The sequence below is a fragment of the Medicago sativa genome, chromosome 2 (assembly GCF_051527215.1).
Source record: "Medicago sativa cultivar Bolivia chromosome 2, Bolivia_mono, whole genome shotgun sequence".
In the NCBI taxonomy this organism is placed as follows: domain Eukaryota; kingdom Viridiplantae; phylum Streptophyta; class Magnoliopsida; order Fabales; family Fabaceae; genus Medicago; species Medicago sativa.
This window is the reverse complement of record NC_140750.1, coordinates 32,475,043-32,491,870: the sequence shown is the minus strand read 5'-3', so window position 1 is coordinate 32,491,870 and position 16,828 is coordinate 32,475,043. Positions and strand designations below refer to the sequence as shown.

At 32.5% G+C, this 16,828-nt stretch overlaps 3 protein-coding genes across 4 annotated transcripts; 2 read left to right on the top strand and 1 right to left on the bottom strand.

Annotated features, from left to right (window-relative positions):
• The first annotated feature begins 970 nt into the window (after nt 1-970).
• LOC146946314 (Ubiquitin-like superfamily protein) lies at nt 971-4,710 on the top strand. Of its 2 annotated transcripts, none has more exons than XM_085744438.1 (5): nt 971-1,178; nt 2,735-2,920; nt 3,129-3,168; nt 4,121-4,230; nt 4,321-4,710. In XM_085744438.1, exons 1-4 carry the CDS (start codon nt 1,176-1,178, stop codon nt 4,201-4,203), a joined length of 312 nt encoding a protein of 103 aa, XP_085600564.1. In that variant the 5' UTR covers nt 971-1,175; the 3' UTR covers nt 4,204-4,230; nt 4,321-4,710. The 2 variants fall into 2 exon arrangements, with proteins under 2 accessions (XP_085600564.1, XP_085600565.1); XM_085744439.1 differs by having other exon boundaries at nt 991-1,178; nt 4,121-4,206.
• A 1,273-nt stretch (nt 4,711-5,983) lies between these two features.
• LOC146946313 (DUF538 family protein (Protein of unknown function, DUF538)) lies at nt 5,984-6,760 on the top strand. Its single transcript, XM_085744437.1, has one exon. It carries the CDS (start codon nt 6,046-6,048, stop codon nt 6,538-6,540), a length of 495 nt encoding a protein of 164 aa, XP_085600563.1. The 5' UTR covers nt 5,984-6,045; the 3' UTR covers nt 6,541-6,760.
• Nucleotides 6,761-8,480: 1,720 nt separating this feature from the next.
• Nucleotides 8,481-14,772, bottom strand: LOC146946312 (putative receptor-like protein kinase At5g18500). Its single transcript, XM_085744436.1, has 8 exons — nt 14,207-14,772; nt 12,808-13,480; nt 12,550-12,654; nt 12,162-12,284; nt 11,873-12,043; nt 10,958-11,087; nt 10,289-10,501; nt 8,481-9,047 (listed from the first exon to the last, which is right to left on the bottom strand). Exons 2-8 carry the CDS (start codon nt 13,458-13,460, stop codon nt 8,922-8,924), a joined length of 1,521 nt encoding a protein of 506 aa, XP_085600562.1. The 5' UTR covers nt 13,461-13,480; nt 14,207-14,772; the 3' UTR covers nt 8,481-8,921.
• Nucleotides 14,773-16,828: the final 2,056 nt, after the last annotated feature.

Below are 16,828 nucleotides of genomic sequence, written 5' to 3'. Positions count from 1 at the left end.
GAATGAACGTAATAATAGATTATTTAATAATATCCAAACCACCATAGACCAACTTGTAGAGAAAATTAAATTTCATTCGTTTTAGTGGCTTAAGGCTAATAATGCCACGTTTGTGTATGGTTCTCAGAGATGGTGGTCGGACCCTTTGTTATGTCCGGGTGTCGACTGACCTTTGGTTTGTAAATATTGTATGACTGTGATTTTTTAGGGGTGACTCTTTGGTACACCTTGTGCTGAAGTGGCTCACTGCCGGTGTTAATATATTCCATTTTCAAGTCTTCAAAAAAAAAAAAAGATACATCATTTCCCTTCCTCTCCAACAAGCCGGCCATAGTTTTCTCTCTCTAGGTTTTCTCTTCCAGTTTCTTCATTGAGGGGTGGTTTTGGGTCAATTCTTGACCTGAAATCACCCCTCTTCATCTTTTTCTCTCTCTATTTCAATCTAAATAAGTGATTTTCACATAGATCTAGGTTTTTTCTTTTTGATTAATCATCTAAGTGTGGTGGTTTGTTGTTCGTCGTCTTGTGCGACATTGTTTGATTTCTCGTCTTCTTGCGGTGTTCGTCTGATTCATATTGAAAGATCAATTATTCAATCAAACATTTGGGCGTCAACGTTGCAGATCCGGAGGCCATGAATATTCCGGTCACTATAGTCTTATCATATATTTTTGTAGGCATTATGCCGTTATATGCTATTAACTTGGATGATGTGAATATGTTCACAGATTCATCCTTTACGTTTTTAGCGGTGTTGAATGATGTAATCTCTCATTTGAATTAATGAATATCATTTTGTTTTTGTCAACAAAAAAAAAAAAAGATACATCAAAATATTTTGTCAAAAAAGATACATCAAAATATTTTTTTTTTTTTTTTGAAGTAAATCTTTAAAAGTTTATAAAACACTACTTTTGATGTATCTAATTATCATATCAAATCTCATATGGTTTCCGAATAATAATTGTATATTTAAAAAATAAATAAATAAAAAACAAAATCAACAGTACTTTGTGAGCGAGAAACGCAGTGCTTGGAAATCACACACAACCGAACAGCACTTGAGTTCCATTGAGGGTAATATAAAAATCGTACCTCTCTTTGGAATTGAAATTTGGTTTTGATTAATCAATTACGCTAATTGCACAACTCTTTGAATTTGGTTGGTATAACAAATGGTATGTGTTCTTTCTATCACTCTCTTCAATCCTTGTTTTCATTCATGCGTACTGTTTAAATTCAATTCATATTAACCAAATTTTGTTTATGATTATCATTAATTATAGCCCTTCAGTGTTAATTAATTAGGTTTACTTTCAATTTTGATCATGCAATTTATCAATGAAATATGGTTTCAATTTTGATCATGCTGGACCCAAGAACTCTGTGTGATGTTGTTGAATACCAATCTTTTCTTGAATGGTGAGGTGATATGCGTGCCGTGCGCGTACCTCGGCCAATGCCCCTGAGTTAGTATTTATAGTGTAGGTTTTGGGGTTTTGGTCCTTGAATCTTTACCTGTTTAGCTGTGTACTCTGTCCTTGACGGACAGCTGTCAGCAAAACATGAGAAGATATCATTGGATCCGGCCAAGGCCGGACCTTGGGGTGTGCAAAAAGCTCAATGGAACTAGGCCTCCCCAAGGTACGGGTCTCAAAAAAAAAATTATAGCCCAATAGTACTACTGAGTGTTAGGTGGGTGTTTTGTTGGAAGGGTGGTTTAAGATTCCTCATGTATATATGGTAGTGATTTTCACCTTTGTGTGTACCGCATAGCCTTGTATTTATCTTTTAAAAAATTTAAATAGAACATCGTTCTTTTAAAAAAAATACATTTTTATTTTATTACGGGCCTCTTTTCACTTACAGAACCGAGCCTCCGGATTCGTAGGAACGGCCCTGGATCCGGCCCGTACGGCCTAGATGGTTCCAAGGGGTCATTGTTCCAGTGTGGTCAAGGGACGTGTCCGTATCATGGTGCTTCTGGAACTATGAGGAGGGAAGTCCAGACTTACCCCAGGTTTGGGCCTTGGCTCAGACCGGAACAAATTTGATAGTTAAATTTTGATTTTTTAGTTTTTGAAGGACAAATGTTAGTAATTAGTGGTTAGATTAATATTTATTAGCGTAGCAGAATTTGAAGAAACAATTATGTTATGCGATAAGGAATTTAGTACAAAGTGTTTGATGTCAAAAGGAGGCTATATGATGCTATAAAGAAGGTTCTATAGTGCTACAGCTTAGCGAAATTTGAACGAATCGCTATTTCATGCGATCAACAACCTTGGTTTCGTAGATTGCTGAAGTCCCAATCTTTTTAACTTGGTTTTAGACTTGTTTAATGAGCGTATGCAAAAGTTGTGTCTAGTGCATTCTTTATGTGTTTGAAATAGACTAGTTGGAAGAAAGGTTGAAGAACAATAGTAATTTTATTGCAATTTGGGATGAACATATGTAATGAACATCACATTGTGCTCGATTTTCAGAAGAATACCTTTTCCCAAAACCTTAAAGAATCAATAGAAAATGAGTTTTCTGCTTCAGAGGCGAGTGAGTGAAAGGTGTTCTATTTTTTTTTTTTTTTTAAGAGGCTGTGGTCAATAATCTATGCGATGCGAATGCTAATTTTATCCATAATATAGATGGAGTTTGTAGCATTATTTTCTATTGAAAGGTGTTATGCATTCTGTGAAATTTAGGATTGTCTTTAATCTTAACTATCATTTCTTGACAGGATATGTACATTCGCATTAAGCGTGACAAGACAACATACTTCATCCGATGCAAGGCATCTGATAAAATTCTTGACATAAAGGAGAAGTTACAAGAGCTTGTTGACAAACCTGCTAAGGACCAACGGTTGATTCTACCTGGTACAGGGGAAGTATTAGATGACTCTAAGACTCTGGCTGATCAAAAGGTACGCTACTACATAAATTTTCATGTCATTTACTATGTGTATATTTCTTTTTTAAAATGTTAGAATTTAGCGAAAATCCAGCTTTGATTCTATCTGTGTTTTTTTCCATTGATTCTTAGTTTATAACTAGCCTGAAATAATTCTGATTGCTTCTCATATGACTTACATGCTATAGATGCTAACGATTTCCATTTTTTTTACATTTCAGATTGATACAGATGCTGTTGTTGCACTGACCTTGAGGAAAGGTAAACTTGGGGTGCCTTAGAAATTTATGAATTTATATTAGGGATATAAAACACACTCTAACTTGTTTTGGCAAATACACGTAGTTTATTCACATTGGGGGGATATTGGTAACTAGCCCTTTTTATTCACTTGAACAAAAAAAGTGCTTCCTTGTTCATTTTTGTATCATCTGAAAAGTGCTTACTTGTTCATTTTTGTATCACCTGAGTATGTTTATCTTTATTCTTAAATATTTTTAGCCTTTAGATTGTATGTACAACCTATCCTTATGCAACAATTTTAAATTTGTTTAATATTGGGAATTCTGATATAAGAGCTTGTGACATTTTTTGCTCAAATTGAGCTCTTTGTTTTCCATTGACTTCCCTGTTTCTACCATATAAGGGTATAACTAACAAGTAACAAGCCACTAAAAATGTTGTGTGACTGTTATGGCATTACTGTGAGGTTAGGGAAACCAAAGTTGCCAAGATAAAAACAAATTTATTGAACAAATTTTTTCAATCCAAAAGTTAACTTTTAAAACAAAATTGATTTCGACAATATACATGATGTGTATTGTTATAAAAGCATACATGACATGTTTTGTTCAGCTGCAGTTGTCAGGTGATGGGTTGGACCGATGTTCATGGAATTAAAAACATCTTAAATACTTTTAAGTGATAACTTATTCATTGGAAAAATGATAATTGAAGAAATTCATGAAGGTCTTCTAGATGGCTGTTATATTGATATCTTTAACTTTTAGGAACTGATATTTACAAGTACTTCATTGTATCTTCGACATGATATTTACATGCACTTACGCACCTGCATTTACTTGTTCATATCTTTCATTTTGACAACATCATTCCTCTAAAGGATCATTTTGGATGTACATGCACCATTAGTGTACTGCCATATCTTTTTCAGAAACAACATAATTTAAAGATATCTTCCTTTTGCTTCCAGATGATAATGAGTTTGAGGAGGTCAACATTGTTCGACCAAGTGATTTCTATCAGACGAGGGACGCAGAGGGTGCCAGTTGGTAATTGGTAAAGCCATACTCCACCAAACTAGTACGTTATTCATCGGATCATTCACGAATAGTTTTTTTTAATTAAAACTTCCATGATAAGAGCTAACATACTATCCTGTTAATTTTCCAGGTGACTTGATGATTTTCATAATGACTCTGGAAACATTTTCAAATGACCGTTCAATTGTAGAGAAAAACTATGTACTTGTTTACATTACATTGTCGCCTATCTCTACCCATTGTCGCCTTCCCCTTGATCTCCTCTATCGCTTCTGCTTCTCTTTCTTCTCCGCTCTCCTTGTTGCCGCCCTCTGTCCACTGGCATTTATGCATTGATTTAGTTGGTCATACTTCTGTTATTCTCTCTACTGTGTTCATCGTGGTGTAACGACTTACACAACGCTGTCAAAATAGTTTTTAAATGGTATGTGGATATAGTTCCGTAAAATCAAATTGATCTTAAACAAATAACAAGCATCCCAATGTAAGATCTATACAAATAAAATGTTTTATAAGATTATATATAGTGGTCATCTAACGATTTTCTTTCTCGAGTTAGATGAGCAAATGTTGCTCATATAAATCATATATGAACGGTCAAGTCTTGAAGTTATTTGGCGATCACATAACCATTTAAAGTTATGTGAATCTATTTATGTTTGAATCACAACTACTTTCATAGATATATTAATGACACCTAGATACATTCATATAGCTCTTCATTGCATCAAAAAGAAAGAAAGAAAAGACATAATTTCCCCTTATTCATCTTACTCTTAAAATGAAATAATGCCATTTTACTTCATATATAGGCGAGACAATTTAAGCAAGAAAACATCGTTTTTTTTTTTAATAATAAGCAAGAGGACATCGTTTGTCTCCAACATATATTGTTTGGTTGAATTATTACATTACTTTAGAGCATATTATGTTAATTAGTACTTACTCTTTGCCCTTAAGCAAGTATAGTTTTTGTTTTTATTCGGAAACTTTGATATGCGCCCAAAATGAAAGAAATTTCTTACACTGTAATTTGTCATTGAATAAAGTCTTGATTTTCCAATGAGTTCAATCAGACAGCAAACCATGTTGATTAAGATAACATATATAAACAGGATTCAAATTTGTCACACTCTAAAATCCATACCTACCCTTACGTACCCCACTACCAAAACACATTAAAATTTACATATTTTTTCAACTAACAAAACCACCTAACTGTACCAGTTTTACAACATTGGCTCGGAATTTCATTTGCTTCTTTCTAAATAAAAATGAAATTCTACAATCATGACATAAGTGGCTATATTTAATATTATAAGACTTATTGTCTACATTTTTTTTTTTATTTTAGTTCGTTATATAATGTCGATTTTTCGATTTTCAAATTAATTTGCATTTTTTTTAAATTAATGTTTCTTTTTTTGGTGGTGTCCGGGATTCGAATCCCAGACCTTGCATATATTATGCATTATTCCTACCAACTGAGTTAAGTTTACGCGAATGTCCATTAATGTTTCTTTTACTATAAGATGAGTCTGATTTTAAATTGAAATTTGAAAATTCAGTTTAAAAAATGACAAACTAGTTCTAAAACGTAATTGTTAGATAGATCATACGCTATGCATGTATGTGCCGTATAGAAAACATATTATAGCTGACCTAACTAACCACAAAATGGTAGAAAAATTTGGTTGAACAAACAAGCCAATTCTGCTCAACTTCCAATTAAGCAACAAAAAATTCATTTCCTATTCAAACACCCTTCATTTCCTAAAGCTATATTTATACATATATTATATTGATACTTTATCCCAAAAGTTAAATATACTAAACTTCTCTTCATATTTTTGCAATGGCTAGCAACAGCACAATGGTAACAAATGAACGTGCAGGTGCAGAAATAGTGTATGGTTCTGAAGAATGTTTCAACCATTCCATACAACTCTTAGAAGAGCTTGGATTTCCCAAAGGTGTTCTTCCCTTAAAAGACCTTGTTGAATGTGGAAGAGTTAGAGAAACTGGTTTTGTTTGGATGAAACAAAAGGCACCAAGTGAACATTATTTTGAAGGTACAAAGACTCTTGTGAGCTATGGAATTGAAGTTACTGCTTATGTGGAGAAATTCAAGATGAAGAAAATGAGTGGAATTAAGAGTAAGCAATTGTTTGTTTGGGTGCCTATAGTTGAAATGAGTATTGAGGGTTTTAATGGAAAGAAGATGTATTTTAAGACTCCTATGGGGATTGGTAAGTCTTTTCATGTTACTTCATTTATGAGTGTTGAGGAAAAGGAAAAGTATGAGAAGTTGCAATTGAAGGATAAGGAGGTTGAGATCAAAGAAAATTAATTGGTGACAAATTTATTATATTGCATATGTTTGTTTTTTGGTTCATGTATGTTATTTGAGACTTTGGTTATTATGAATAATAGATAAGCATAATGAGATCTTGATTGTTGAAAAATATGATCAAGTAAGTGGATAGTTTATGATGTATACTAAATATATGTGTTGTTATTTTTTTATGATATTGATTAATTATGCATTTGTTACATTTTGGTTTCTTGAATTATTGGTTTCGTTTATATAAGATATTTGATTGCTTTCTTTGAGTATTAGTTCATCACAAGAATTTGGAGTGCTTGGAGAAACCTTTATCTTTATCACTTTGAGTTTCAATTTGGTGAAAAACTAGATCGGTCCTGTTTTTAGTAAAAAAATCTTTAATTTTATATAATATTGAAATATAAATTGGAATATATAAAAATAACCTGTCTCTTATGTTTTCAAGTAATAGTAAAAATTATTATTTAACTTCAATAAACGGGTTGAATAAAAGATAGATTTCATCTCATACGCTCTTCAAATAAGATTACATCCAATTGAGAGAACCATTGGAAAAAATATATGTTCTTTCATTTTTCTAAAATTGCTAAAATTTAAAGTTTCTTTTCATAAATAAAAATTATTAGTTTTTAGGCCTTATATATTAAATAAAATAGAGTTTTTAGATGCTGAATGCTAGCTTGGATCAGTCTATCATATGTTCATCCTGAACTATTCTTTTTTACAATTTTATTATGAATTAAAAGCTTGAATTTTTCAACCGGTAACAAAAAAGATTTACATAAAGTATTAGTAAACCTTCATTTTAGTCCCTCCAAGGAGAACGTAATTTAGAAGTTGAAGGTATATCACAATTTTAAATCGGTTTTGTAGAATTGAGTTAAGCCATAACTCATTCTAGTATATTGCAAAAAAAAAATTGACTATTTTTTCGTGATGCGTTAGCCTGACAAATTAGTCCATCACAAAAGTAACAAATCAATCCCTGTATAGATTATTAGCATGTTTAGTTTTGAGTTCTAATTACCAATAGTGTTTCAATGCTGCTTTCACCACGATTTTAAGAAGCAAAATATCCAAGAAATTAACATAGTTACTGCATGGACGAAGTAATTGATCACGTTCGTCGGATTGGAAATGAATAGCCGAGATCTCACACTATGTGAAACTATCGAGATCTGAACTGTGTATTCGAACCGTTAGGTAGCAGATGGCAGCTGAGGAGATTCACTACTACAAACTGAGAATTAACTTAAGCACTGAATTCAATCTGGGACTGTCACTGTCACTCATATAAAAAGATACAGTTTGGTCTCTAACAAACACCAAAATGACTTCATCCTTCACAAAAGTAGCAAAAGTCAATGTGATACTTGTCACATTGCAAAACTAGGTAAGCGACTTAGCGTCATGCATTAACTTGGTTAAACAGGTAAACTAAGGGTTAAAGATCCTCGATTCACACCAGAGCGAAGGAGAAATATACTAATCTGAGAACTAAGCGTCAAGAGAAAGGATTTGGTAAGATTCTTGCATATGTTTTCTACGTACAAAATGGACTTTATTAACCATACAATCGCACACGTGCACACACATATAGAAGACAAATGGGCAACAAACTGATATAGGAAACACGGAGGTAGAGAGCTAGAGGTAACCCTTTTACCATGAATAGTGTAACTTAAAATCCGATGGTGACAACAACCGTATAATTTTACTCCAAAAAAAAAACTGTAAGATTCTTTGATGGAGAAGCTTCTGTTGTGGTAAAATACATTAAAAAAATTTAGATGAAGGTTTAACAAAACTGATTCCAGAAATTTCTGAGCAAGCTCAAAATGATTTTTCACTCTTATTAAACTATCTAGCCATATAGCTGCAAATATTGAACTTCTACTATTAGGGGATCCTACTCTACTAAAATGAGCATTTCTTTTACAGCATTTTATCTCAAAAATATTAGTGTGTTCAAAACATTAATCATTGATTCATTTTACCCTCTACTACCTTTATAGCATGCCCAAAAATGAAGAAAACAAATTCTTCACTGCAAAAATAAAGTAAATTTTTTTTCTGATCTTCCAGAGAGCAAAGCAAGTTCCTTCAGGAAGATGATATAAATGAAAATACAAAAGGAAAGAATAGTAATCAACTGTACACACCACAATTAGTGCAAGGGAGCACAGTCCATATTCATACACAACAATCTACATTCTAACATCTACACCTAAAGCTATAACAACAAATAATAGGAATATATTATAAACCATTCAAAAGTAGCTGGTTCCTGCTCGGCATACGAACTTACAGAATCTCAAAAGAAAGCAAAACTTGCAAGTTCACTTGTGTTCCTTTTCTTGGAAATACTTTTGAGATCACCATCTCTACAGGTTTTGGTTCCTTCTCCCATTTGATTTATGATCTGGATTGTCACTTTTGTCGGTATCAGAAGCCTCCCTCTGGCTCTCTCCCTCCGTGTTTCCTGCTTGATTCCTTCTCCGTCTTCGGTCCTGAAATGTTAGCCAAAATATTTGAGAAACAACACGTTACAAATATACAACCTAAAATCAATTAAGTTTTTTTAAAAAGGTGGTCTCAAAATAGATGTGTCGTACTCCCTCCGTTTTCAAAATGAGTGTCACTTTACCCAAAAAAATTTGTTTCAAAATGAATGTCACTTTACATTTCCAATACAACTTTAATTTTTTTCTTCCAACTTTACCCTAAATAAATACTCCAACTTTTCACTCACACAATTTTTCACTCACACAATTTTCAATACAACTTTAATTTTGTCTTTTTCTTATAAAGTAAAGGCAGTTTAGTAAAAGTATTATGTCTAATAATTATTTCATTCCATTTCTTAATCTGTGTGCCAAAACCTTAAACGACACTCATTGTGAAACGGAGGGAGTAGCATTTATCTCAAAAAATGTTGCTTAGAAGTCATTTTCATTGTTTTCTATACAAATCTATGAAAATTGGAAACAAAGTGATAGTTATTGAGAGTCCTACATCAAATGAGATATGACATGAATATGTGTGTTGTAAGTTGGAGAAGGGTTAAGCCAACCCAAATTTTAAGAAGGTATCAGAGCTAGTTGTTGATAGCTCAGAAAGGGCTACGGCTACCTATGGAGGGGCCGACAGGAAAGGATGAGTGAAATTTTGTAGCGTGAAGCCATTGGGACGTTGACTCTCAAGCTATGATAGGAACTTTGGTATTATGGGGTGCCAAAATCCCTTATTGAGTAGTAGAATGGATGCTTGATAGACGGTAAAGTATTTAAGTGGTCTGGTTCTTCCCTGTCGATAGCTAGCTTTTAAGTGAGGGTTCTCCATGTTCTTAGATGCCTACCAACTGGTATTAGAGCTTATCTAAGACCTGTTGAGCCGCCCACGCACCGGATGTCCAATCCTTAATGCAAGGGGATGTATTGAGAGCGCTACATTGGATTGGACGGAATATGGCCAAAAATGTGTTTATAAGTGGGAGGTATCTCCAACTTACAAGCCAGTTTTGTAGGGTTGAGTTTGGCTCAACCCAAATTTTAAGAAAAACACGGGACAATTTTGTAATTAAAAGTAAAAACAGAACAATTTTGTAGTTTTTCTCATTCCCATTTTCTTTCGTGCTCCTGCCCTTTTGTTTGGCTTTCTTTTCTAAATGTTGTTATAAAGAGACAAATGTAATTTCATAAAGCACAGATTGGCATACTACATTGGAAAATATAACAATAAAATGTCAAACCTCTCGAGGTATGGGATATTCCTCCGATTCAAGCATGCGAACAACTTGGGTCATCTTTGGTCTTTTTTCAGAATCTGGATCAACACATCTCAAAGCAGTTAAGAGGGATCGTTTTAGAGCACTTGTTGATGGCCTAGTCTCAATCATGGGGTCCACCACCTCTTCTGAACGCCTACACCCAACCATCATCTTGAGCCAATCAACCAAATTTACCTTTAAGAAACAACCAAAATTGTATCAAGGAAAGTCTAATAAGCAAAACTGTAGTAATAGGAAGAAAATTATGAATAAAAAGGGGTTGTGTACTTCTGGTGTTTCTTGATAAATAAACATTATGGTAATTTTGGAAAATGCATTTTAAAAATAGATTGAAAAATTTCAAAATATTGTTTTCAGTGTTTCCGAAAATGCATTCACTTTAGTTACCTTCCCTTTTCTTTCTAATACAATTTAAAAGGAAAATCTATAACCAAATGTCATGCCAGAAAGCTACATACAAGGTAAAAATTGAAAGTGTTGATAGAAAGTAAATGGGCCCTTAAGTTGTCATTCGCACCAATGTGTTTCATTCTTCAAATTCATAATTCATTTTAAGATAGAAAATAGTAAGAACTAAGAATATTAGTAGTATTTATGATTTTCTACAGAAAACCGATGACAGTGACACACCTCAGCTGCTGGTCGGCTATAATCGACCGGATCTCTTCCTGTAATTGCTTCAAGAAGCAAAACGCCAAAACTATAAACATCACTCTTCTCATTTAACAAGCCAGAATTGGCATATTCTGGAGCTACATATCTGTAAAAATGCAGCAAAAGCACACAACAGAATTAATTTCTATAAAATTAAAACTGAAGAACAAAGAGGTCAACTTTGTCAGATTCTAATAAGTGTCGACTACGATATAGTTGAATTGAAACTCAAAGGTCACAATTAATCATTAAAATTTTTGCTTGGTCCTTGCTTTCATCAAGACAAACAGAATCGATTAGTAGACCACCAACTTAGTCCTCTACTTTGTAGGGCATTCTCAAATAGGTCTCTGAGATTATGAATATTTCAAAGAGGTCTCCGACTCTATAAAACTGTCAAGTTAGTCCTCATCTTTATTCACTTACTATCAATTTAGTCCCTAGCATATTCCCTGAAGGACTAATATGAGTAAAATTGGACAGAGTCAGAGACCTTTTATAGATATTCATAAACTCAGGAACCTATTTGAGAGCATCCTACGAAGCCAAGGACTAATTTGGTGGTTTAGTCCAAAATTGATATACTATAGAGCCTCATATCTTAAAAATGCAATGTAAGCATGAAACGAAGAAGCTAATTACATACAGCTACGACTTCTCTGCATATAATAACAGTTTAATGAATAAAAAAACCAAACCAATGATGTTAATTTTTGTGTGTAAATGAATAAATGCCATATTTTGGTAGAAATACTACAGATTGTTAAAGGAAAATACTACTTAATATGGATATATTGTAATTATGACTAGACTGTGAATAATTATATACTTTCTTAATTTGCAATATTGAAAAAATGCACGTCACAGTGTAATGTGGAACATGAAGCTTACCCGAAAGTACCCATTACTCTAGTTGTAATGTGACTTTTTCCAGCACCAAGTAACTTAGCAAGCCCAAAGTCAGAAATTTTAGCATTAAAGCTATCATCAATTAGAATATTGCTCGACTTAATATCTCGATGTACAACTTTTGGCTCAATCGCCTCGTGCAAGTAAGCAAGCCTACAAGATACAATAATCAATCAAATTAATCATAGATAAAAAGGAAACTCATTCAACAAAATAGACTCAGGAAACTTGTTGATCAGTGGTTTTTTAATTTAAAAAGAAATGAGCATACGCTTTGGCTGTTCCAAGAAGAATTTTCATCCGAGCTTCCCAAGTAAGATAGCCATGCTGCCGCATGGCTCCGTGAAGCCATTGCTCTAAGTTTCCATTGTTAACATACTCGTAAATCAGTAACCTGAAATAAATAGCAAATTCAATAAAAAATAAATCTATAAATAATATAAACCGGTACTAATAGATTAGTAAGCAAATACAATTGGGATATAAATCCATGTTATTCACCAATGCTAGAAAGATGTAAATACTTGATTTTTGAAACATTTGATAGATTTTTAAGATGAAGACAATGATGATGCAACCATTAAACACATTGTAAGCTTTTATGGACGCAAAATTATAGTCAAACACATACATAGCACAAACAATAAACAATTTGCTACCTGTGAGTGCCTTCAATGCAAAAACCCAAAAGCCGGACCAAGTTCTTATGCCGCACATGACCAATAGCCTCGACTTCCACCCTAAATTCCTTTTCAGCTTGTCCTCTGCATCATGAACATTAACAGTTATTTGATAAACTAGCTGCATTTGCAGACGTGCTAATAAAACATGAAATCACACTGTTATAAAACCTGGTTCATAATTCAAAACTAAAAAATAAAGGCTGCAATGAAACTATTAAGGAAATAATAGCTTACAAATTATTGAGGAGTTTCTTAACGGCCACAGGGTTCCCGTTGATAAGTTGACCTCGATAGACAACTCCATAACCACCTTCACCAATAATATTGTCTTTTGCAAACCTATTTGTTGCAAGTTCAAGGTCCCTTAACGTAAACCAGTGGCCCCAACCAAGGTGAGAGAATTCAGGCAGACCAGAACACGGCGATGGTGCGGATATAGGATGCGACGAAGACCTATAAGCCGAAACGCTCCTAAAACCGCCGCTATCTTCACCTGACTGAGAGCCATTCAGATCTTTCTCTAAACGATTAAATGAGCCTGATTGACTACTATTATCTCCATTCTTTGCTTGGATCAAAACCTTTCCAGAATCGCCGTCACTAAACTTATCATTCAAGCTCATAAAAGAACCATTCTGCGGATGATTATTCGATGAAACTTGATCGACACTAATTTCTTTGATCTCTTCTGAAATAGATAAAATATGGCCAAGAGGAAGCATGCCGCTCTTGCCTCTTCTAGACTTCTTTCTTAAAGTAAGACATATCGATAGCACCACAAGAATGATTATAATGAACAAACCAACCACTATTCCCATTAATACCCACACTTTCAATCCAAAAACATTTGTTTTCTTTGACAACCCTGAATTTAGATCAGATGCCATTTTGTTGTTGTCAAATAAATCTGCAAATATCAGAGTTAAAATATTAGAAGGCACTTTGATACATACAACAAAAAGTTATGACACCAAACTTCTCAACCAGGCAAATTTATGCAAAAAAATCAGATCAAAATACAATTTCTAAGTATACATTAAGATTTTTGCGATTTTGCACACGCGGAGATTTGAGAAACTTAATCATACATCTGGCCATTCAAAATCTCAGTAACAAAATATATTGTCAATGCTACTATATAAAAAGTAAGTAAAATATGATGGTCACATACCAACACAAGTTCATTTCCATATAAAAAAGAGGGAGATAAATGGTTTGAACAAAAACTGCATTATGGTCAGAAATTCACATCCCAACTAATCAAGCATAAATGAATCATAGAAAATTACAAAACAAATGAAAGGAAATGTCTAACAACCAAACACATTGAAAAATACAAAATTAGGAAGCTTAATAACAAAGAAAATTGGTTTTCATGTAACAATTGAAAAACAAATAAGCAACAAAGACTAACATAGAAAAAAACATCCTAGTAAAGTTTCAAAATTAAGCAACAAACTGAGCCAAGTTACTAAACAACCAATGCAACAAAACAAAACACAAAAAGAACAAACCTTGGTTTTTAACAACAATGTAAAGCAAAGACTTAAAATTACATAGACATGTTAATTTGACCAAGAAAAAAACCAAAGACAACAACAATTATTTGAAACATAAAATGTTGAATGAATACCTTTCCACAACACAAAATCCTCCACAAAACTAGATCTATTCACCTCCCAAAAACCTCATTCATGTAACACCCCAAATTCAGACCCATCATAAAAAACCTCAAAAAAATCAAATTTTGTTATCTGGGTTTACTAAAATGCTCAAAAGGGTATCTAATTCCAATCTCAAAAAATGAAATTTCTGAAAACTCCACAAAAAAGCACTTATTTGACCCTTATGTGTGTAGTTGGAGGGAAATGGAGAAGAACACAAGAAGCACATGAAAATCTGAGGAGAAGCAAATGGTGGTGGTGGGGCTAAGAAGAAGAAGAAGGTATTGAATTATCAGTGGTAGGTGATGGGCAGTGACATGACTCACATTACATACAGTAAAAGAGAAGGTTTCAAAAACAATACTAACTTAACTTTCTTTTGTTTCTTCAAATCTTCACATTACATTACATTTACATAATACTAATCTCTTTGTTTTGTTTTGTTGTTTTGGTTAGTCTTCGATCTCTTTCTTCTACTTCTCTCTCTCTCATCAATGTCTTTATCTCTCTCTCTACTTTTTCTATGTTCCATTCTACTTGTACTTTGTATTTTTAATTCTTTTTATTATTCATTAATGTTTGTTGCTTAGCATGCTAGAATTTTCAATTTTTTTTTCTTTTAAAATAAGAGAAGTTTGCATAAAAAAAGAATGTTTCATGATAAGAGTCTTACATTGGTTAGGAGATAGCCTGACAGTATGTTTATAAATGGAGGCAATCCTCACCTCACAAGCCGGTTTTATAGGGTTGTGTTAAACTCAACCACCACTTCTAAGATTTCAACATATCACATTTTTATTTTGCATAGCATTCTTTAACTTTTCATATGATTGTTGTCGCATAATTTGTTTTTTCATTCTTATAAGATCACATTTTTTTTCTTTTTATTATGGTTTTAAAAAGTTGAGTTGCCGAACTCTTGGATCAAAACTTGTGTTTCAAACGTATCAAATGTTTTTGTATATTTTTAACCTTTTAAAAAACCATAGTATTCTTTCTTGACAAATACGACGTCTTATTTAAACGACATTGAAGATTCAATTTGATCTCTCATAATTTTCTTACAATTTGATTCAATCTAATTCATGACAAAAACTAATACAAAATTATCCATGACAAGTTATAAAAGAGGGACCAAATTGTTCCTTGCACGAAGATGTTTGAGACTGTTCTATATTATTATTTGTTGGAGATTAAATTGGATCGTCAGAAAATTCTCAAGAGACTAACTAAATTAAAACTTACATCTAGTGTAATATCAAATTCTCCATCTATGCATATGAATGTATGTGAAACTACCAACTGAGTTATACTTACCTAATATGACTCAGTAATTTATTTGTAAGTCAATTAAATAACAATTTGATCATTTCTCTTATAGAAATATAATTTGAACATCTTTAATTAAAAGACAAGGTAAAGATTGTATAAAACACACATAAAAAATTATTTTTCCCCAGACGCATGATCGAAAAAGCACAAAAGACATTATTACAAAGTAAAAATATATATAAAAAAGAAGAAGAAAAAAAAAATTGTCTTTCTATTATAAAAAGGAGGTTCTTAAAAAAATATTGCATAAATTCAGTTTTGTCAAAGTTTGTCCTTTCAAAAATAAATTCTTGTTTATATTCATATCATAGGTCTATATCTAGAAATGAAATCCTAACAACTTTTTAGAATATTATAAACAAAACATATATTGAGATAATAATCATTATAAGAGACAAGTGATGTGTCGTCATGAAGAAATTCTAAAGTGGATATTTAAAAAAGAAAATAATCAACATTATCAAATTTATATAGATAATAAGTTTAAATTTAATTCACTTTTAATGTAATAAAAAAAATACAATATCAGTGAATCCCAATTTTATATATTAAAAACTTATTATTAAATCAAATATTCTAAAAAAAAGTATATAATTAATATGACCATTTTGATTGATTACATGTGTAGAAATATTTATGCCTCTTGATATCCATTGACATCCATATGCTAGATACAGTTAAAGAAATGGACAGGATGTATCCCATGGTCCATAATACCCCTATCAGATATTGATTATTAAACTATGTCCTTTCTTGGCAATTATCATATCTATGGAAGATGCTGGCCAAAACCTATAGAACTTGATCCAAACATTCAATTCTAGTTTCACTTTTTAACCTTCCTAAAACCATTTGCTAGAAGAAAAAAAACCTTCCTAAAATCATATCATTTTTCCTATCAAAAAATCTCCTTTTTTTTGTGTGTGTGAATGCATCAATCCTCAACCAAAGTGGAGGAAAACTAATAATGTGTTTTGCTCTCGCATTTAGAGGCACTTTGACATTGCGTTGGTATGAAATTTGTAATTGTATTTCTTAATTGATGTGCAAAATTTTAAACAATTTTTATTGTTTTAACCTTTCGGTTTTGAAGATAAAAAATGTTACGATAATTTAGTGTTTGAGGCAAATAAGCTTAATCAATAATTGTATTTGTTAGAATTTAGATTTGTGTTCTTCCAACGATTCGTCGTTAACTTAAATTCATTAATCACGTAAGTCCAACCCTTCTTTAGACAATTGTCAATATAAATCAAAGG

Coding starts and splice junctions, on each gene's coding strand:
- LOC146946314 (XM_085744438.1), top strand. Junction 2,921..3,128: donor AGACTCTGGCTGATCAAAAG/GTACGCTACTAC, acceptor TTTACATTTCAG/ATTGATACAGATGCTGTTGT. Junction 3,169..4,120: donor TGCACTGACCTTGAGGAAAG/GTAAACTTGGGG, acceptor TTTTGCTTCCAG/ATGATAATGAGTTTGAGGAG.
- LOC146946313 (XM_085744437.1), top strand. CDS start 6,046: ATGGCTAGCAACAGCACAATGGTAACAAATGAACGTGCAGGTGCAGAA.
- LOC146946312 (XM_085744436.1), bottom strand. CDS start 13,460: ATGGCATCTGATCTAAATTCAGGGTTGTCAAAGAAAACAAATGTTTTT. Junction 12,285..12,549: donor TGCATTGAAGGCACTCACAG/GTAGCAAATTGT, acceptor TATTTATTTCAG/GTTACTGATTTACGAGTATG. Junction 12,044..12,161: donor CTTCTTGGAACAGCCAAAGC/GTATGCTCATTT, acceptor TGTATCTTGTAG/GCTTGCTTACTTGCACGAGG.